Below are 20727 nucleotides of genomic sequence, written 5' to 3'. Positions count from 1 at the left end.
TCTTCTCTCTGGTCATGAGAAAAAAAGCTCTACTATCTGTATTGTACCAAGGACTATACCGGTCAAACTAGGGGCTGCCACTCTGAAAAAACAAAAACAGAGTCCTCTGCGTCTAAGCTCATGGGAGTCTCTGGTTAGCTGTGTGACTTTGGCCAACCTCCTGGACCCCTGTCTGAAGGGCACTTTCCCCTGGAGAGCTCATGTCTGTGTTAAACGGGATAAATCAGGTGTCGTGCTTGGCACAGTGCCTGGCACCCAGGAAGCACCCAGGAAATGTTGATACCACCATTATTACTGTTGGGGCTGCTGACACTGTATGAGATTCCCCAGCTGGCCTGGCTGGGCAGGGCACCCCTCTCCACGCTGCTGCTCTGGGCTTAGCTGTCCCCGAATTCCTGCGATGGTTTTGGTGGCAGGTTCATTCCTGTGCTGTCTCCACCATTAAACTCCAAGCAAGGAGCGCCCCCGCCCTATTCATCTCTGTACCCGGTGTCCTACACAGTAGGTCCTCAGGAAATTATTTTTGCATGCAATTGTTTGTGCACGACACCACCGAATTTCTAGCCACTGTTTCCCACCCTCAGGGCTCACTTCCAGGACTAGGTTGTTTCCTTGGTGGTGTCCATACCTCCCACCCTTCCTGCTCTCCTCCCCACCTGCTTTCCTGGGCATCTCATCCTCGGGGTCTGTGTTCATGGTCCTGCCTCTGCCCAAACTGAGTGCCCCAGGTACTCTGATAGTCAAGTTACCGAGCAGTATGTTAGACCCTTAAGAAAGTTCTGAGCTCGGGGCCCAGGTTGGGTGGTCACTCCAGGCTGAGGGATTAGCAAAGGCCTTGAAGCCGGATAAGGCTGTGACCTGGATAATTCAGGACTCCAATCTACACCCCCACTGGATTTTCTCAGTGACTGCCCAGGCCCCTTTGGCAGGAGCGCCAGCACCAGTCTCCAGGATTTGGCTGGACTTCCTGCGTTGTGGAGGCAGCTGGGGGCTGAGCAGAGGCTGTGCCCAGCTGGGTCCAGGCAGAAGTCTCTCCTCACCACCTCCAGGCCTGTCTTCACCGTTTGCTCCCATTCATGGTGTTAAGATTCTGGAGCCCATGAGTCTGTTGGGATCTACAGCCTGAGGGCCCCAGTGTTGGGGCAGGAAGCAGGGAGCCAGCTGGGCTAGGACTCAAGACTCCCTGATGAGGCTGCTCATGGGAGCAGGCCAAGGAGGAGGAGCTGAGGCCAGGCCAAAGAGGTCAGTTATGGACACGGGGACTGCACAAACCAGGGAGGGGGAACCAGCCGGAGCTGGAGAGACTGGAGAAGGTGGGGTCCAGAGAGGGGTGGGCTAGGCACAGACCCTATTACAGGGGATCCCTCGGGCTGCTGGGGTCCTTTACTCATAAGCAGTCACAGCTTGTGAACTGTCTTATTCTCTCCCTTTTTTTTTTTTAATTCCTCACCTGACGATATGTTTTTATTGATTTGAGAGAGAGAAAGAGTGAAACATTGATCGGTTACCTCCTGCATGTGCCCCAACCGGGGGGTCAAACCCAAAACCTGAGTATGCGCCCTGACCGGGGATTGAACCTGCCACCTTTTGGCTTAGGGGATGGCGCTTAACCTACTGAGCCACCCGGCCAGGGCAGCTGTGCTGTTCGTAAGACTGCAAGGCCGCACCTGAAGGGAAGGTGGAGGTTACCCAGACGACCACCTGTAAAATCAGGGCCAACGCTGGGCAGGGTCATAGCGTTAGAGTTGAGACTTGTGTTTGTGTTAATCTGAGGCCTTGCTGGAATTTCTTTTTAACTCAAACCACTCAAACATATTTGTCACTGGCAATAGAAACAGTCTACGTGTTTTTAACATTTCTTAACCTTCTGTGAGCATCCACTGCATACCAGACACTTTGGAACATGTAGAAAGAAATACAGAGATGGGGAAGATGCCATTTCTCACCCATAGAAAGACCTTTCCCCTCCCTTCCCCCATCTCTCTCAAGCCCTCCTCTCCTTCCACTCCCACCCCTCTCCCTAGAAGTCAGAGAGGCTTTCGGTTAAGTATATGTGGCCTTGGGAATCAAACCGATCAGGTTCAACTCAGAGCTTTGCCCCTTGCCAGCTGTGATGTGGCTGAGCCATTTCTTTTCCTTTGAGCCTCAGTGTCCTCACCTAAACTGCATGTGAGAACAGTCCCTACTTTGCAGAGTCCCCTAACCAAAGGGTGAAACGGAATAAGCATGCAAAGAATTTACCATTGTATCTGTGCTCAGTAAGGATTAACTGTTTCTATTGGTCATTCAACAAACTTTTTTTTTTCTTCCTGAGATTGTGTGTTTGGGAAACTGAAAGGGCTTGCTTGAGGCTTCTTCTAGGGATGCCTTGGGGAGCAGGGTGATATAGAAGGCGAGGCTGGAGAGGGGGGCCAGATGATGAGGGTCCATGTGCCTGTGGGGCAGACAGGTGCCTCTGACTTTGGCAGCATGGGGTATGTGCGGCCACAGAGAAGACTGACTCAGAAACAGAGAGGAAGCTGTTACAGGCAGTTAGACAGACATGAGCAGAGCAAGGACGGTGGGCCAGGTACAGAAACTCACCAGGGCTGAAAGCCCCGGATGCCTAGCAAGGGGCAAAACTGGAAAAACAAGAACCTCCCCGCCCCCCCCGCCCCCCCAGGGTAACCTTTCCTCCCCCAGCATATCACTGTTCATGCTGTTTAGACCCCCTGACCTTTTCCTTCCTAAAGATAACATCTAGGCCTCCGTTGTATTTCAGCTCCAGGCCCAGAAAAGCAGCAAAACCAGACAAGTGACGCCTCTGGCTGCCTCAGGACCAGCTGCATTGACTAATGACCCTCCCTGGCACTGACCAATCATTGGAGACCACGACCCTGAAAGCTCGCACCTGGAGAGCTGATGAATATTCTATCGACCCTCCCCTGAGACCGCCCCTGAGTCCCACCTGCCAGAGAGACACAAATACCCTCCACACAAGGGACCCAGGGTGTGCTCTCCCCCAGGGAAGAGCTCCTGGGCCGTTCCCTTCCCCTCTGCCTCCCTTCCCCCCTAAAAGACCCCACGAGACTTGCAACCAGGGGAGCGACGGGCAGAGGCAGCTTTTCCCGAGCTGACCCCCTGAACCTGTCGCTGTCCCCGCGCCTCTCTGACTTCCCAGTGAGCCAGGGCAGCCCCCCTCTGCCCTCCCGTCGCTCCTTCCTTGCTGCACCGTCCCGAGTGTGTTTTTGCTGCGGCCCGTGAATTCTTGCTTGCTTTGCTGCACTTTGTCTCTTGATTGAAATCTTTCCCTCAAGGAGACAAGAGCTGAAGTCTCGTCCTCTCGCCAGTAACGCACTGGGTGCTGTGACCTGGATGGTTCTTACTGTGGCTCCGGTTGCTTCATCACTGGTAAGCCAGCCGTCCTCGCCACCTAGGCTGGAAGGACATGCCTCTCTGTGTTCTCTCCCCTCCCTGAATCTTTTCCTCGGGTCCTGGGGTCCCCCCCCCCATTGCTGCACTGTGCGGGGCGAGCATTTAAACGCGGTTAGGGAGCTCACAGCCAGACGACTCCAGTGACAGGATGAGAGGGTCCTGGGCCGCGGAAGTTGGCACTGGGCACCCCGCCGACTGCAAGACACAGCCTGCGCCGGGGACACTGTGGAAGCCCTCCCCCGGCCTTTCCCTGTCCTTTACTAGTTCCAGTGGAGAGAGAGGCTTCCTTGCCCTTGGCTGGAAGGATGTTCTTTCCTCTTTGTTCCTTGTGTCTGGAGTTAAAGTCAGGCTGCCTTTGAACTTTTTTTGAAACCCTCAAGGTGGAGCTAAAGATTAAGGGTTGAGAAGAACCTAGTCTATAGCCAAGGGTCACGATAACTAAGGAGGAGAGAAGGGATGGCTGGTGTTTAACTTTGCCTTTCCACTTGGCAGTGCTTTCCGAGGGTCTGAACAAAACCTTTTACCACATGAGTGAAAGCTGAACTTGTTCAGTTCCGAGGGCGGGCCCATCCACCCTCCAGCCTGGGTCTCGGGTGTTCTTGGGCCGCTGAGAATCTCTGTGGAGGCTTCAGAGGGTGTGTCTCATGATGTGCGGGAGCCCCATAGGGAATCCAGCTCGACTGTAATTAATTATTTGACTCATCCGGGCAGCACCCATCAAGGCTGGTTACCCAGCGCTCTGACTCCACGAGGCTGTGTTAGAAGCTGGGGGGAGAAGCCGAGGCCCACAAGAGGGTTTGAGACGACTCGGGAGATAAAAGCTCCTCGGAGCTCAACCCCCAAACAGCACACTTTCAACCCATTACACCACATCCCTAGAAATTTGTGCGGACCCTACAAATCTCAAAACAAAACTAAAATCAACATGGGAGATTGTGCCTCTAAGGCTGCAAACTCCCAGCCGCCAGCCCCATTAATACTTCTTACAATTAACAGAAAGCCTTTACTTGCCAATACTTACAGAAATGGGAAAACTTAACTAGAAGTGATATCGCCTGAAGGTGGTCCAAATGTAGCGCTTTTGATGCCTAAATTAATTTTTGCACCAAATCAGAAAAACCCAGCTCTAAAATGAAAACTCAATGAATGGGAAGCTTATCTTGATTGGAAATTCAAGGCTTCTAGGAGAGGCGCAGGTAAACTGTACCCAGGATAGAAGAACCAGAAAGATCGGTCTTACGTGAGAGGGGAAACGGATTGTACACATTCCCTTATACTAGAATAGGAATTAAGGGTTCTGCCTAAAGATTTCTCTGACTTTCTCCGGGGCCCTGATGGGTTTGCAAAGGAATTTAATTGAACTGTTAGAGAACATGGCCCTGGCTTTTCTAACGATTCCGATTCTGATTTCTGGGAGCCAAACAACAGAATTGCTAAATAGAGTCTGCTGGGAAACTCCTGTAGAAGTCTGTTTTTCTTGTAGAGAGCCAGGTCGCCTAAAGAAGGGTTCTAGGAAACTGAACTGGGACAAAAGAGAGCCCCCGGGGGAAGGTGGCAAAACTTTCTGCACACTGTTCGTCATCTCCAATGGGTTTGCCACTTTTCCTGGGAATTTCAGAAACGAATGGAAGGACAAGAGGTCAGGTCCTTGTCCCTGACGTCAGGCGCTGCCCTGCTAGGCCTCCTTATGCGTCACGGGAAATGGGAAAGATAAGAGACGAACTGGCAAGTTCAGTTGCTCAAGACTAGGGTGTGCACCCAAACCCAGCAACGAGGGGCTGGAGAGGAAGGAGATCCCATCGGTGAGCTTAGGGACGTGGTGTCTCACACAAGACTGGGGGCGGGTTACGTGGTAAGGCTAGCTGAGTCCAGAAATCGGGGTACGAAACAGGGGACAGTCTCCTTTGAACCCACTGTAGGGGGGCGGGATGCCTGTTTCTCTCCTACTCCCCTCTATTCTCTTCCAGATGGGAAACCAACCCTCTCTTCCCCAGGACTCTCCCCTAGAATGTATCCTCAAAAACTGGTCAAACTTGGACCCCCAAACTCTAAAGAAAAAGAGATGAGTCTTCTTTTATACTACAGCATGGCCCCAGTACAAAGCGGGGACCCAGGAGGCCTGGCCGAAGGATGGAAGCCTTAATTAGAGCACCGTCCTCCAGCTAGATTTTTTCTGCTGTTATCAGGGCAAATGGGCTGAATTCCTGTACATCCAAGTCTTCATGGCCTTAAGGAACAACCCAGGCCTTCGTAAGACTTGCAGCAAGACCTGTTTTGCGGGTCCCAGGGGAATGGACAGAGGTCCCTGTACCCGAGTCTTCATGGCTCTTGGGGATGATCCTAAACTATGTACTACCTGTAAACCGCATCTCTCTGTAATTGCTGCGGAGCCTGAAAGGAAAACACACCCAAATGAGAGAAGAAACGTTTCAAAAATGGGTGAATGAATTTATTTATCCATTGTTTGCCAACATTTGAGTGACAACCCAGTTCTTGAGATATCAAAAACCACAGTCCTTGTTTTACAAATAAAGTCTTTACAGGGCCAGAGGTATGGCTCCAGGAACAATTCGAAGGCTACCAAACCTCATCTGGACTAGCCTTTAAAATGCAACTTTCTAAGGGGTAATCCTTATTAAAAGGGGAAAAAAACCTTAGCCATTCAAGCGAATCAAATTAACTTATTTCAGCTGATAAACATTAATTGCTAGACAAATCTGAAGTTCACCTACTTTTGGCCTTTTGTTATTAAAAAAACTAGAAAATAAATTTGGAACTATTAACACACGTCCTACACTTCATTAGGTATGTCTCTGAAAGGTATGAATGTGTTTGCTAGAAAAAGAGCCTATGTTTCTAGAAGTCATAAAATATACTTGCCAATCTAAACAAGACTAATTGCTTACTTTTAGCAGTTACTAAGATAAATTTTCTAAAAGTAAAGAATTCAAATTAAGTTGGAGGAAAACTATGGTTTAGTAATAGAAGATATAAAATATGATAATGCAGTTTTGAAGGACAAGAATCGAAATTGAGTTGTTATAAACTGGTTATTTCTGAACAGGTAAGAAGATTAAAACCCTCCCACCTTCTCCAGCCTTCTAAAACGTTATCAAACACAAATGAAAAAATCTTATGCCTTCTCTACAAAATTAGTGACTTGGATTATGTATATGGTCTTTATGTGATATGTGTTCGTCAGTGTATTATATGTGGTGTGTTTTCTGCCTCTGGGTAGCATAACCGGGGTGTAATATTTATTGGCCTGTAGAAATTAAATACTTATATAAATTAAACAGGATCCTGTGGTCTAGACAAAATATTTAATATTAACACCAGCTTAAGTTTGATTAACATCTTTTAAAGTTATTACCATATAATATATGTTAGTTTTACCCAGGTTTACAAAAAAATTTATGTTATAATCTGTTGGTTAAGTTTGTTTGACAACCTCCCCAAAGTTTAAATTTTAAAATACTTTTTTTAAACTGAGAAATGACTTTAAGTTATCCCAGTGGGCCCCTGGAATACCTTAAAGATTTGTTCTCTCTCCTCACAAAAGAAAACTTTTTGAGCTAATTAGGCCTATTTAATATGATTAAAATTACATCTGAAGCTTTGCCAAATAAAATAATAATAATAATAACTATATTCTATTTATATACATATATTTTTACTAAAATGGATGTTCTAAAATGTTCAGCCTGCGATAGGAAGGAACTTGCAAAGATTCAAAGCCAAATCAGACAGAATACTGTCAGGGGTAGCAGGTGTCCGGTCAGTGACACTAGGCAAGCCAAGAGTGATGGTTCCCTGTTGTGGGGGACATCAGGCAGTGACACTCCTGGTGTTTGTGATTAATACATTGAAAATTCATAAATTGTTTTCAATGCTCAATGCACACTTCCAATAAGCCATGCATGTTTTAAAATCTCACATATTATTTGTTTTTTCTATATTGAAATTGTGTGTTAAATCTAAACATATGGGTTTTATATTGTTCTTTTGTGTCGTTTCATAATATTTACCAAGAAATGGTTATCTTGGAAAGTTATATCTTACAAAAAAAACAAATTTCTTTATCAATTGCATTATAATCAAATCTATAACCATGTCATTTTAATTTTGTCATTTGCAGACAGTTATTGTTTTACTCTAATGCATTTGCAAATATGTTAGTTATGTCTTTGGAAGGGTCATAAAAATAACTGACTTACTCTAAATTACAGATTTCTAAGCAAGTAATATCTTTAAACTAGATAAAGATTCATAAAACTCTAAGAAATAACTGAATTCATGGAAATACTGGCAAATAATCAGGATAAGCAAAAATTGGTTATATGGGATTAAATGAACTGAAAATAATTATTATTCTTATAACTTTGTTCAAGATGTTGATGATTTTAAAATCTTTTTGTTTTCCAGATATAAGGAAACTTGTTTTTTCCCTAGAGTAACTTGGCAAATAATGCCCTCATAAACAAGATTGAAACACTTATATTTCCCTCCCTACCTAATTCCTCCAGAATTTGGCAACTCTTAATAAATGAATATTATTTTCATGGCAATACGTTTCTTTGCATGAATTCAATAAGACCAGTTTCCAATTATGGTTTTATTAACCAAAACTTTGACTGGAATGGCATGTTTGAGAGAGGCATGCCTAGACTCTGGATGTTACTGGAAAGCCTTAAGAAATGAAGATTGACTTTAAAGCTAATAAAAACCCCTTGGAGAAAGGGCCTGGTAACTTGCTTGGTCAGTGGGTCAGTTGGCAGTCTTGCCAGGTAAGGAACGAAGGTTGCTTCCCCAAAAGATGGCAAGAAAAGAACCTCAGACATTTGGGGGACCTCAACAACTTGAGAAATCCACCCAAACCTATAGGTATTGCAGGCAAGGCCTAATGGCAACTGTGTGGCTTGGCTCCTGTGCTGAGGGGCAAATTAAAGCTCAATCTGAAAATTCCTTGTGAAATTCCAGCAAAGGAAATTTAAAAGAACTGTCTAATCAAGTATTATTCTTGTATTCATGGAAATAATCAGGTCAAATTGAAACTGGACTTAACATAGTAAATAAATTGGTCTTAATTTGGTTCTCTAATAAAAATAAGAATGATTTTAAGGGGGGAAACCATGTTTCAATAAAGTCCATTATACACAGTTATGAATATTGGACTCTAATTCAGCTAATTGTCTTCAAAGTTTTATTTTTCACCCATAGACTCAACTGAACTAGATCCTGAATTTTTCTAGTTTTCTTAAATAATTGGCTACAACTCTCCAAACTAATGTTTCATTTTTCTTTCATCCTTTGCCTTGAAACTATTAATAACGAAAATTTTATTGCTTTTACCAGACCATTTGTCATAATTCTTGCCCCAATAATACTGAGATCTGTAATACAGTCAGTCTCCACCAAGTTACAAGCCCTACTTGTAGTCAGGAAATTCCACCCCAGGCACCATCACAACCTCCTTTTGTGTCCAGGCTTCATCATCTCTCTGACAAAGAGCAAGGCTCCCTTGGCTCTGAAGGAAAACATCGCCCCCTTTCAGCAGGAAGCAGCTACAAAAGAGACCCTGCACCCCTATTCTCTGAAAGAATTCAGAGCCAAGATCCTTGAGGGGGAATGTTATAGGCAGTTAGACAGACATGAGCAGAGCAAATATGATGGGCCAGGTATAGAAATTCACCAGGGCAGAAAGCCCCAGACACCTAGCAAGGGGCAAAATTGGACAAACAAGAATTTTGCCCCCAGGGCAAACTTTCATCCCCTAGCAATAACTATACCTCAGCTTTCACGTCTCCATTTTGTCTATAAAGAAATCATATGTCACTTCGGTTCGATTTCTGGTGAAAATCCTAATCATCATGTCTCTATTGGATTTCAACCCCTTTCTGTAGTGGAAAGACCATGGACTTGGTCAGGCTTAAGATTCTGGGTTCACCTTTTACTAGCTGTGCGGCCTTGAGAAAACTAGTTAACATCTGGCCCTCAGTTTCTTTACAGAATGGGATCATAATGCCCCAAGATTTTGTGAGAATCAAAGATTACAAATGCTGAACTTGCCTTGAACTTGTGGCACAGTGTATGCTCATTGAGTACTGAATCCCTTTTTCCTTCCTCCCTGAGCTATCAGCCTTATAATCCCCTCCAACAGGAAGCACCAGAGTAGACAGTATATGTGATAAGTTCTGTGATAAGACAAACTTCATGTGGAAGAAGCAATCAGGGAAAACTTCCTGGAGGAGGAAAACTCAATGTAGACTTTCTGTCTGTGACCCTTGGGCAATCCTGTTCTATGTGCAAGCCTCCTCGGGGTCATCAACTCATTTGATAAGGCCGGGGGTGTTTCAGTAGCTTGGGTCCCAGGGCCAGAGATTGTCCAGGTATCTGTGGCTGCCCTCACTGGGGCTTTGGCCCTGGGATGAGCCTGCACGAGATAGACACAGCAAATACCAGAGAACAAGCATGTTTATGGGATGCTTAATTCATTCCACAGATATTTCTTGAGGACCTACCAGGGGTCAGAAGTTATTCCAGGTTCTGGGGTCAGAAATGAATCAGAAGATTCCTGCTCTCAACAATCTTCTACTCTGGTTGGGGTGTTTTAATTGAAACTGTGTGAATGACTGGATCTTTTCCCAGAGAGAGGGGAGTTGGGAGGGGCTGGATTGTGGGGGAGACAGTGAGTTTAGTTCTGGGGTTCTTGTGGGCCACTGAGCTAGACTATCAGGTAAGTATTTGAATTTATTTAAACATATAATTAATATAACATTAAATTACAGTATAATTAATAAAATCTAAACACCTGCCTGATACTCAAATACCTGCCTGATATTTAAATTTGGTAATAATTCAAATTATATTAGAAGTGCAGACTGGGGCAGTGGGGTGAGCATGAAAGCTAGAGCCGGAGAGGTCATGCATTCACTTAGCAAACCTAGCTGAGCACCTGCTATGTGCCAAGTGCTGGGGGTACATTAATGAAGCAGACACAGCGCCTATCCTCAGAGAGCTCTGAGTTTAGTGAAAAGACATACAGCAATAATATTTATAATCGCTGTGATTCACTGAGCACCTGCTAGGTGCCAGGCCCTGCACCGAGCCCCTCAGCCTGCCTCATCTCATTGAATTATCAAAACTATAAAATGAAGCGGGTCTTACTATTGTCCTGCCTTACAGATGACGAAACTGAGACCTGAAGAGGTCAGGTGACAGAGGCGATCAGAAGTGACACCAGATTTGAATACACTTCTGTCCGACCTGAAGCTCAGGCTCTTTGACCGACACTGTGCTCTCTCCATTCACACATTCGATCACTTGCTTACCCGGTGTTATTGCTGATTCACAGCTAGTGCCAGGCGCTGCTTGGCCAGTGAAAGCTCCTGGAATCCGCATGGAAACAGGACCCAAATCCCCGACCTCAGATGAGCTCACCCCAGGAGAGATAGAGAAACGGGGGGGCAAACACTCTTGAAAACACCAGCATTTGGGGGGCAGACAGAAATGGGAAATGAGCAGCAGGAGCGCAGACGGCGGGGCAGCCCCTCCAAGGCCAGAGGGAGACGGTGTTAGACGGTCAGCGGACGGAGTGCCCGAGACACGGGGGGGTGAAGCCAAGCTCGGGCAACACCGGGCTTTGGGGGGCCCTGAGAGCTGGCTCAGGGATGCAGCCGGAGCCAGGCAGCAAAGGCTTCAGGGGCGAGCGGGCCACGAGCAAGTGGAGGCTTCTCTGTCCAGAAACTGGGCGCTCAGGGGAAACAGCAAGCTGGAGCGAGGTCAGCAGAGGTAAGGGATGTTTTCCCCTTTTGTTGGCTCCCTTTTGTTTGGTTTAGGAAGGCGAGGCCTGTGAGTGTCCGCAGGCGGAGGAGGAAACGGGTGACTTAAGAGAAATAAAAAGGCAGAATAGAGGAGCTTTGCCCACAGCTGTTATGCCCCTGGACTTGTATTTATTTACTCGATGCCTTTGCTGTCCGTTTCCCCCAACCAGCCGGGCGCCTGGTGGGGGCTGGGTGTCTCTTGTTCACACTGGGTCCCCAGCAGTCCCTGGCATGCAGCAGAGCAGACGGTCAGTGGGTACTTTTTGTATTAAATTGGATTCACGGGGTTCCGTGGGGTGCCTGTGGGCAGGTCCCGGGAAGAAATGGGTTCGCGAGGGCCTGAAGGAGGGGATTTTTGGACAGGAGGATGGGTGCACCCGCGTCTTCTCAGAAAAGTGTGTGTATGTGGGGTCGGGATGGGCACGCGGGGATTAACAGAAGAGGAGAATGGACTCATAGCAGCTCCCCGTGTCCTTGTGACAACACACTTGGAGGTTATTTATTTGTTAGCGTTATTTTGCCACTATTCTGTTACAAATGCATGAAATCACTCAGTCCTAATAACTGTCTGAGGCAAGAGACCTAAAATCGGCCCTGAGGTGAAACAGCTTGGAGTGGGGAAGCCAGGATTTGAACCCGGGACTTGGAGCTGTGACATTAACCCAGAAGAGTCCGTGCTGCTAACCCCTGCGCCGCACACCTCCCCACTTGGCCTTATTTCCTACAGTGTGTTCCTCTCCACGAGCCTCTCGGGCCGCTGGGAGTCATTATTCCGCTATGTCACAGGAGCAAACAGAGAAGTGTGGTGACTGGCCTGGGGTCACACAGCTATGGAGTGGGGGGCCTCCAGCTTGCATTTCTCCAACTGCAAGGCGGTGGTTTCTCCTCAGAGGGAGGAAACATGGCAGTTTGGTAGGGAGTCAGGTGCAAAAAAGAGGGGGCAGCTGCGCTTGGGAGCATGTTACTGCGACTCCATAACGGGGCTCTCACAAGTTCCCGAACAGGACAGACAGTCGGGGTTGGCAGATGGGGAGCAACTGGAAGAGAAGGGGCAGAGCCTGGAGGGGGTGCCACCTGGCTGTCCTGGCTGTCCCTGGATGAAGGAGACAAAATGAAATTCGAGCAGGAACGTGGGCTGGAGGCCTAGACAGAGCTCCGGTGTGGCCGGGGGCGAGGGCGGTGACGCCCAGAGGGGTGATTCCAGATCTCCAGGCCTTGATGGAGAAGAGCCCTGGACCGCGGGTGGCCCAAGCCAGACGGAACTCAATATCCCTCCTGAAAGCTACTCAGGCCCCCTGATGTAGCTGCATCTGAACACAGAGAGGGAAAAATCCCCCAGAGGCCTTGGGGGGAGAGTAAGGCTTCCTCCGTGAGTTTCCAGTTATCCTGGAGCTGGCAAGGGTGTGGGAGGCGGGCAGCGAGGCCCTTAAAACCAGGCGCGCCCAACCTCTGCCTCTTTTCCAGGCCTGGCAATGAAGACAGAGAGAAGGTCTCACTGGTGAGGAATTTCATTTGGGGGGCTGCCTTACCTGAGGGTGCAGAGGTTGGGCACAAAGAGGAGCTGTGAGAGGGACTCCGGGCCCTCCACTGCTTCCCCCACGGGCTGCAAGGAGGTCTCAGACGTGCCTTCCGACAGGGCTGGTGCTGTCCCTCCTTTCCTGCTGAAGGACGTGAACTGAGGGGGTCCTGGGAGCTCGGGGGACTGCTGCATGTGGATTTGTCTATCGGGGTCTGTCTATCAGTGACCCGGCCACTCCCCAGCCCCACATTTCCGTGCTCTGTCAGGCTGTCTGTCTCCACTCTCTCCACCTCTCATTATTGCAGCCACTGCTCCACTCCAAAATTATCTCCTGGCTGCATGCATTCCCCTCTGTGGTTACTTGATAAAAATAGCCACCCCCACATCCTTCTCCTGGGGCCACGGATGGTCTCTTTTCCCTGCCCCACAAGGGTAGCTGCTTTAGTGCCTCTGCCGCCTTCTCTGTGCAGTTTGCTCTCTTCTAGGCCCCTTTGCACGGGGCCTGTGCTCACACCCACAGCCCGTGCCCCTGGTATTCTAAAACGCACTGGGATTTTGGTCTTATTCAGGTATGATGAGGCCAACATGTCAGGAGATGCACCATTTAAAAGAGAGTTTGCTGTTCACAGTTTCCAAGAGAAGGGAACATGCCACAGCATGCAGGGCCACTGGGGGAAGCACCAGGGTGGGCCAGGAGGCAAAAGAAATGAGAGAAAGCATAGTCCAGAGCCTTAATTGTGTTCTCCACGGGAAAGGAAAGTTCACGACTGAGTAACTTGAAAAATTTCAATGGAATCCAGGCTACATGGGGTGGCACCTGGTGGTCTGTCCCTGGCCCTCGGGTGATGTAGGGCAGAAGAAATATTGGCTGGGAGCATGAGTGTTAAATAAAGGTGGCTGGGCCAGGGGGCTTAGGACTGGTTGGCTTGCCTGTGAAAGGTGTGTTCACAGAGCCGTCTTTGGCTATCTCTAGGAATTAGCTAGTCCTAGGAGAGGCTCTCTCTTCCCAGCCCAGCAAGGACACCAAGATGTCAAAGCATCATAAGATGTGGAAGGGGAACAACGTGGTTACTGCACGGGGGCTGCTCAGAGGCAGGGCAGTCCAGTCAGTCAAAGGACTTCAGGCCCATTCCTGGCCTGAATCCTCAGACAACTCACTTCCCCTTCCTGAGCATCGATTTCCTTGTCTGTAAAAATCAACATGTATTATTTCATTCAGTAAAGGACTGTTGAAGGGACAGACACTGTGCCAGCAGGTCTAACAATTCTCACCTGCCAGGGTCCTTGGTGGGTTTAAAGAGACAGTGGACAGTGCCTGGCACATTGTAGGTGCCCAGCACATGGTAGTTGGCATCTTCCTCTTGTCACAGCTCTAGGGAGCAGCTGTGAAAGATTGGTGTGGAAGGGTAGGGTCTAGGGTCATTACCTTGGCTATTCAGAGCCCTCAGAGCAGAGGCCATGGGTGGATACACCCTCAGGAATGTCCTTGGAATTCAGAGGAGCTGCTGGGCAAAGGATGGCATGGAGAGGACATTCCAGTAGCCAGGAGCCCTGGGGAATTGGGGGTTGTGTGTTTGGAGCCTGGCCTTGGGGGGGGGGGGCAGAGGCTGAGGGCACAGCACTGGCAGAAATGACCACTGAACTCAGGGATCAGAGATAGCAGGGCACCGAAGGGGAAATCCCAGCAGACCATTGGCCAGCTGAGCAGCTGCGGATGAACAAGGACTTTGGGATCCAGAGAGGGAAGGGAAGCAGGCAGCCGCTGGTAAAGGAGCCTCTGAGAGGCCAAGTTAGAATCAGGCAGTGGCCCAAGACACATTTCCTCTGCCTCTGGGTGTGACTTTTTTGGACTCTAGGCCAGAGATTTATGTGTCTGCTTGGGAGGGAAGCTGGGGCCTCTGGGCTCCATGGCTCAAAGGAGAGCTCCTCCCTCCGGGGAGCGAGGCTGCCTGGTGCCTTGAGGCGCACACTGCCTCCACTTCTTACTAAATGTGTGACCTCTGGCAAGTTCCTTGAGCTCTCTGAGCCTGCACTTCTCCACTGGCAAAATGACAACAGTGATACCCACCCTTCAGAGCTCTCATGAGCGCCCAGGGTGAACTTATTGCAGGCATAATGCCTGGGACCCATGAAAATGTTTCTGTTTTCAATTATTTTAACATTGAAGAAAAAAGGAATATAATAAGAATAATGAATCCAGCATGGATTGCATTTGTTTTTATACCAATGCAGTTGTAAAATCTAATTTATTAGAATTTCCTTTTGGAGGAACGGGACTATGAAGGCAAAAGTGCTTGGGACCCGCAAAAGCCCTAAAGAGGCCCTGAGAGCCACATCGCATAAGCGCTCTGCTTCATTCCTGAGCCCCTGCTCCTGGCAGCCGCTGCCCTCGGTGCCAGGAGAGGGGGGTGAACCCTCCCAGCCTCTGCCCTCAACCCGGGCAAAGAAGACGCCCTTGAACAGGCCCTCCGCACCGTGAGATCAGAGGAAGACAAAACTTAAAAGCATCAGCTTCCCTTGCCCTCCCCGCCCTGCCCCAGCCTCGCCCCTTGTCCAGGATGCTTTTCTCCCTGCCAGGTCCTTTCATCCCTCCTCAAGGGCCCTGTCCCTGTGTGTCAATTCCTGCCCCCACTGTGCCGTCAAATCTCCATCCATGTATGAATCCCACCCATTCCTCTGGTTACTTTTAGCCATTTTTTTGCAGAAGGGGCAACTGTGTCGGGGACATTTGTGTCAGGCGCATTTGTGGCGGGACAGTTCTCTCCCGTCTCTCCTGGGGACAATACCCCGTGGATGCCCCTCTGCCCCCAGGGACCCCTTGGGTCAACTCCTTGAGGTATTTGCCTCATCCTTCCTCACTGGACTGCCTATTTATTGAACAATGTGAGAGGACGGGGCTTGGTGGGAAGCCGGGGCCGGGTTTGAATGGGCTGTGAGGACATCTCCTGGAAAGTGTGTCACGGGATGTGTTTTCTTTTCCAGAACCTTGGAGATGAAGGGGCTCCTCACACTGGCTTGGTTCCTGGCTTGTAAGTGCTGGCCCCATGACCTTTGAACTTGTGACCTTCTACCCTCTAAGAACAATAGGGTCATGGCACGGAGATGAGTCTTTGAGGTCATAGAGACTTAAGTTTGAATCTGGACTCTGCATTTACTGTGTAAACGTGGGCAAAACTTTGCCTCTCCCAGCCTCTGCCTTCTCATTCATGACGCAGGGTAGCAGTCGGCCAGCAGGGCTGTGGCGGGGTTCCCGGGGGTGGTTAGGAAACGTCATGCTCTACGGAGACTGTGTGGCTTGTAAGTACAGGAGGCAGATTTTTTGTTTGTTTGATGCAAAACAAAATAAAATAAAGCCAAAGCAAAACCAAAATGAAAAACAAGCACCTTATAGGGATATTCCATCCCAGGATTCCTGGTCATTCTCCGCTCAGGCCTGTCCAGGTTTTCTGTGCAGCCCACTGGGGGTCGCTGCACAGCATGGGGGTTGGGGTCTGTCTTGAGCCCTCCCCCGCAGCTCCTGACTGGCTGTCCTGCTCTTTGATGCCTCCAGATCCCTGGAGACCGACTCCAGCAGGAGCAGGAGGCCTGGAGCCTCTACCTCTGCACAAACCACCTTTCCCCTCTAGGCCTCAGTGTCTCCATCTGCACGAGGAGGGAGCTGGCTTCAATGGGCTCTCAGGGGCCCACCCTGCCCGAAGGTTCTTATGTTCTAACTGGTGTTAGTAGGGAGGCGGGAGGGGCGTATTGTCAGGAGATACAGGAAGAGCCTGTCTGCCCACTTTGTACAGATACATTAGTAATCACACCTAATGTTTCTCTGTCACTTGTCACGGATCTGCCACTGTGCTTGAAATGTACACCCTTTACCTTATTTTAACCCTCCAAGAGGTAGGAGTGCATTTTAGGAAGCTGAGGACAGCGAGGCCCTGGGAGATCAGCGGCCTACGCAATGCCACGCCGTGAGGCAGCGGCCGCGCTGTGATCTGGACCCAGGCTTGCACACCCCAGACTTGTGACTGCTTCTCTCTGCCGCCTGCCCTCACCTTCCTTGCCCCTCCCCTTGCCCACGAACGCAGGGGATGGCAAAGAGACGCCCGGCCCCTCCAAGCCCCGGTGGGAGAAAGCATGCTGGGAGAGCGGGCTGTCTTTCAGGTGTGCCTGCTGTGCCAGGGGGCTTGCTGGAGCTGAAGTCAATGATTGAGAAGGTGACGGGAAAGAGCGCCGTGATCAGCTACGGCTTCTACGGCTGTTACTGTGGCTGGGGCGGTCGAGGGACTCCCAAGGATGCTACCGATTGGTGAGCTGATTATCACAACTGCCCTTTGCGCTCTGGGCTCTGTGCCCACACTATCTCCTCCAATTCCATGTTGTTTCTGGAAGGTGAATATTAAAGCACCATTTTATAGATAAGAAAACTGAGTCTTGGGGAAGTTAACTGACTTGCCCAAGATACATCTAGTAACTCCCCCCAATCTCAGTGGCCTGATGTATCAGGCGGTCTATTGTTATACAACAAATCATCCTAAAATGTAGTGGCTTGAAGTGACAATGACCATTTGTTTTGCTAAGAATCTGCCATTTGGGCAGGGTTTGGTGGGATGGCTTGTCTCTGCCCCACCTGGATTCAGCTTGGGCACCTGGAATGAGGCTGGTGAGACACTTTCCAGATGGTGCACTCTGATAGCTGGCACGTGGACATTGTCTGCTGGCTGGGAGCTCAGATGAGGCTGGGGGCTGGGGGCGGGGGCTGGAGGCCACAGTTCCTCTCACCCAGGCCTCTCCAAGATTGTTTGGACTTCCTCACAGCACGGTGACTCTGGGGTTCCAAGAGTGCATTTCCCAAGACTGCAAGGCAAAAAAGTATAGCGTTTTTATGATTAAGCCTCAGAGAGTTCACACTGGTCCTTCCAGCACACTCCTGGTTGAGGTAGTAACAATGGCCTTAAGGGGGAGGGGACTTAGTTTTCACATCTTGATTAGGAAGTGTCAATGTTCTTTGGAAAATGCCACCTGCTGGGTTAACAATTCTGAGACCGCTAGACACGTATGATGGAATGGGGCAATTAAGCGAATGGATGGCAGATGGCTGGAGCCAAGTTTCTCGCTGCTGGAGTGGGAGTTTACAGGCAAGCAAGGGAAGGAAGCTAGAATGATCTATGTGGTGGTGGATGAGAGTTGGAGATGTCAGTATGAACTCCCATTTAACTTAATATAGATTCAGGTGGTTACATATAGAAGCATGTACACATATGTGTATATACACAGGGTTAACATAGACACATATATATACTCTTTTACTCTGTCAGCTGAGAGGACCAAAAAGAACCCCTCAGTAGCCATAAGCACTACCTAGTGCCCAGATCTGTTTTTTAATACCATTGTCCCAGGAACCAAGGGTCCTTGGAGGAATGGCTGCTGCGAGGACTAGGGCAGGAAATATACAAAATGAGCCTGGAGCTTCTTAAAATGCAGAAAGTAAGAAAGTGCTTAAACAAAACAAACCCCATTGACAGAGATATGTCAAAGAGCACAGGAACCAACTGAAAGAGCTCCCAGTAGCCAAAGCTGGAACAATTTGAGCAAAAACATAAACACATAACATGAGAAAAACATCAGAGAAATCCCAATAGCAGGGCATTCTGCACGATAACTGACCAGTACTCCTCAAAACTGTCAAGGCCATCAAAAACAAAGGACGTGTGAGAAACTGCCATGGCCAAGAGGAGCCTAAAGAGACGTGATGACTCAATGTCATGTGGGGTCCTGGGTGGGATCCTGGAACAGAAAAGAGGACATTATGTAAAAACTAAGGAGAGTTGAATAAGCTATGAACTTTTTCTGTTTTTAAACATATCTTTATTGATTTCAGAGAGAGGAAGGGAGAGGGATAGAGAGATAGAAACATCAATGATGAGAGAGTCATTGATCGGCTGCCTCCGACTGGGGATCAAGCCCGCAATCTGGGCATGTGCCCTGACCGGAAATCGAACCTCGATCGCCTGGATCCTAGGTCGATGCTCAACTGCTGAGCCACACCCGGCCAGGCCAAAAGAAAATTTTAATGCAACCTGCTACACCTAACATACTGGAAATTTGTTTTTTGATCTTATAACAGTTTAATCAAACATGTTGATTCTGGAACCCAGGTTCCTTCCATCTTGTGGCTCTGCCATTCCCTATGGCCTCAGAGTCCTTGGCTAGATCATCTTTATCCACCTTTATCCAGGTGGAGAAGGAGAGAAAGCAGAGGATACTGTGTAAGGTTTCTATGGGTAGATCTGAAAGTGGTGTACTTCGCTTCTGCCCACATTTCCCTGGTTGGAACCTAGTCATGTGAGCACATGTACCTGCAAAGGAGGCTGGGAAATGTAGTCTCACCATGAACTTAGGAGGAAAAAGCAGATCAGTGAGCTGCTAGCCAATGGCAAGCAGCCCTAGAGGAAGGGCATATTATTATTAGAGTCTTTCTTTCCCAGACCACACCTACAGTGTGGCCTCTGCTTAAGTGGCACGCCCCTTCCAATCAGGATCTAAGTGTCTTGCATTGACAGGTGTTGTCAGGTGCATGACCACTGCTATGGGCTGCTGGAGGAGAAAAGCTGCAGCATCCGGACACAGTCATACAAATACAGATTCTCACGGGGCCTGGTCGCCTGCGGTAAGGCTGCGACTTCCCATTCAGGCCACTGCAAGAGCCTGGGTCTGTGCTGGCTCTGAGTTCAGCTGTCCCTAGAAGTCAGCCAGACTATATCTTGGGGGACAGAGCTGGGGGCAAGAGAGGCAGGCATATTGCAGCTATATGCAACCTCCTAGAGTGAGCATTCAGTAGGTACCAAATGCTTTGCATACTTCCTTTTACTTGCTCCCTGAAAATACCCTGTGAGTAGGTTTAGTCTCCCCATTTTACAGATGAGGAAACTGAAACTCAAAGGCTTGCCAGTAAACACAGCTAGAGCTGAAATTCAAGTTCAGGTCCCTCTGAGTTCAAAGCTAAGTCTGGGTATGATGTCTCTATGAGAAGGGGGGTTCCTCCAGAGCAGGAGCTGTCTCCACCATCAGACTGGGAACTCCCAAGGGGAGGGAATGTGTGTCCTCCATCAGACTGGGAGCTCCCTGAGGACAGGAGTTCCGCCTCCCTGGGCTGAACCCTCACCCCGTGCAGCAGTTGGGCCTCTGCCATCAGATTATGCATTCCCCCAGCGTAGACGCCGTGCCTCCCTCATCAGACTGAGCGCCCATCAGAGCAGAAATGGACCGGGAGTGCTCGGCCTAGAAGCGAGTCCTAGCTGCAGCAAGCCCGGGCGGCAGTGCCTGGAGAGCGTGCCTTCCCCGCCTCATTCTGCATTTGGCGTCCTGTTTGCAGAGCTTGGGCCCTTCTGCCAGGTGAAGCTCTGCTCCTGTGACCGGAAGTTCGTCTACTGCCTGAAGAGAAACCTAAGGAGCTACAACCCTATTTACCAATTCTTTCCCAACATCTTCTGCACCTAGTGACCTCAATGAGCTCCCCCAGACCATGACTTTTGCCCCCTTCTCCTACTGCACAGGGCTCACCCACTCTGCTGGGTTCCTGAGGGAGGCTCCCAGGTCTTGCCCCTGGTTCTTTCTTGATGGTCCCCTGGGCTTGGGGGAGCCCCACGGCCACCCTTCACCCTCCAGAGAATCCCCAGAGAGGGATTCTGGTCACAGGACTTGACAAGGTCAAGGTCCCTGGCCTCCACTTGTGAGGTCAGTCCTTTTGGTGCCCAGAGATCCCGCCTAAGGCCAGGCCAGCCGTCCTCACCTCTGAAGACAGTGCCCCTTCTCCGGAAGGCAGGCTTTCCTGGGACGCATTTCCTTTTCGGTTCCTGCCACCCTCTAGAGAATTTTACTCAAGGAGAAACAAAATTGACTCCATAAATCTGACATGTTGATATTAAATAAAATTTTTCCTCAAGACTAATAAAAACCATCAGGCCTTTTTCTGTGCTCTGG

The 20727-nt window shown here is 49.1% G+C and overlaps 2 protein-coding genes across 7 annotated transcripts in view; one reads left to right on the top strand and one right to left on the bottom strand.

Annotated features, from left to right (window-relative positions):
• Window positions 1-13029, bottom strand: part of PLA2G2A (phospholipase A2 group IIA) — a 24936-nt gene extending 11907 nt beyond the window's left edge. The window contains exon 1 of one of the 2 annotated variants that reach the window (XM_081144494.1): window positions 12767-13029. The gene's annotated coding sequence lies outside the window, so the exon portion shown is untranslated. The remainder of the gene's footprint in view (window positions 1-12766) is intronic. The other variant, XM_081144495.1, reaches the window with a different exon arrangement.
• On the top strand, window positions 11323-20727 carry PLA2G5 (phospholipase A2 group V). 5 transcript variants are annotated; one of them, XM_081144491.1, is made up of 7 exons: window positions 11443-11485; window positions 12702-12735; window positions 15461-15592; window positions 15739-15785; window positions 16909-17053; window positions 19308-19414; window positions 20120-20726. In XM_081144491.1, the coding sequence occupies exons 4-7, from the start codon at window positions 15749-15751 to the stop codon at window positions 20242-20244; spliced, it is 414 nt and encodes a 137-aa protein (XP_081000617.1). In that variant the 5' UTR covers window positions 11443-11485; window positions 12702-12735; window positions 15461-15592; window positions 15739-15748; the 3' UTR covers window positions 20245-20726. The 5 variants fall into 5 exon arrangements, with proteins under 5 accessions (XP_081000614.1, XP_081000613.1, XP_081000615.1 ...); XM_081144487.1 differs by lacking the exon at window positions 12702-12735 and having other exon boundaries at window positions 11369-11485; XM_081144489.1 differs by lacking the exon at window positions 15461-15592 and having other exon boundaries at window positions 11439-11485.

Source organism: Miniopterus schreibersii (genome assembly GCF_964146895.1).
Source record: "Miniopterus schreibersii genome assembly, chromosome: 8".
Classification (NCBI taxonomy): domain Eukaryota; kingdom Metazoa; phylum Chordata; class Mammalia; order Chiroptera; family Miniopteridae; genus Miniopterus; species Miniopterus schreibersii.
Note: the sequence above shows the minus strand (reverse complement) of the source record. Positions and strands in the feature narration are given on the sequence as shown.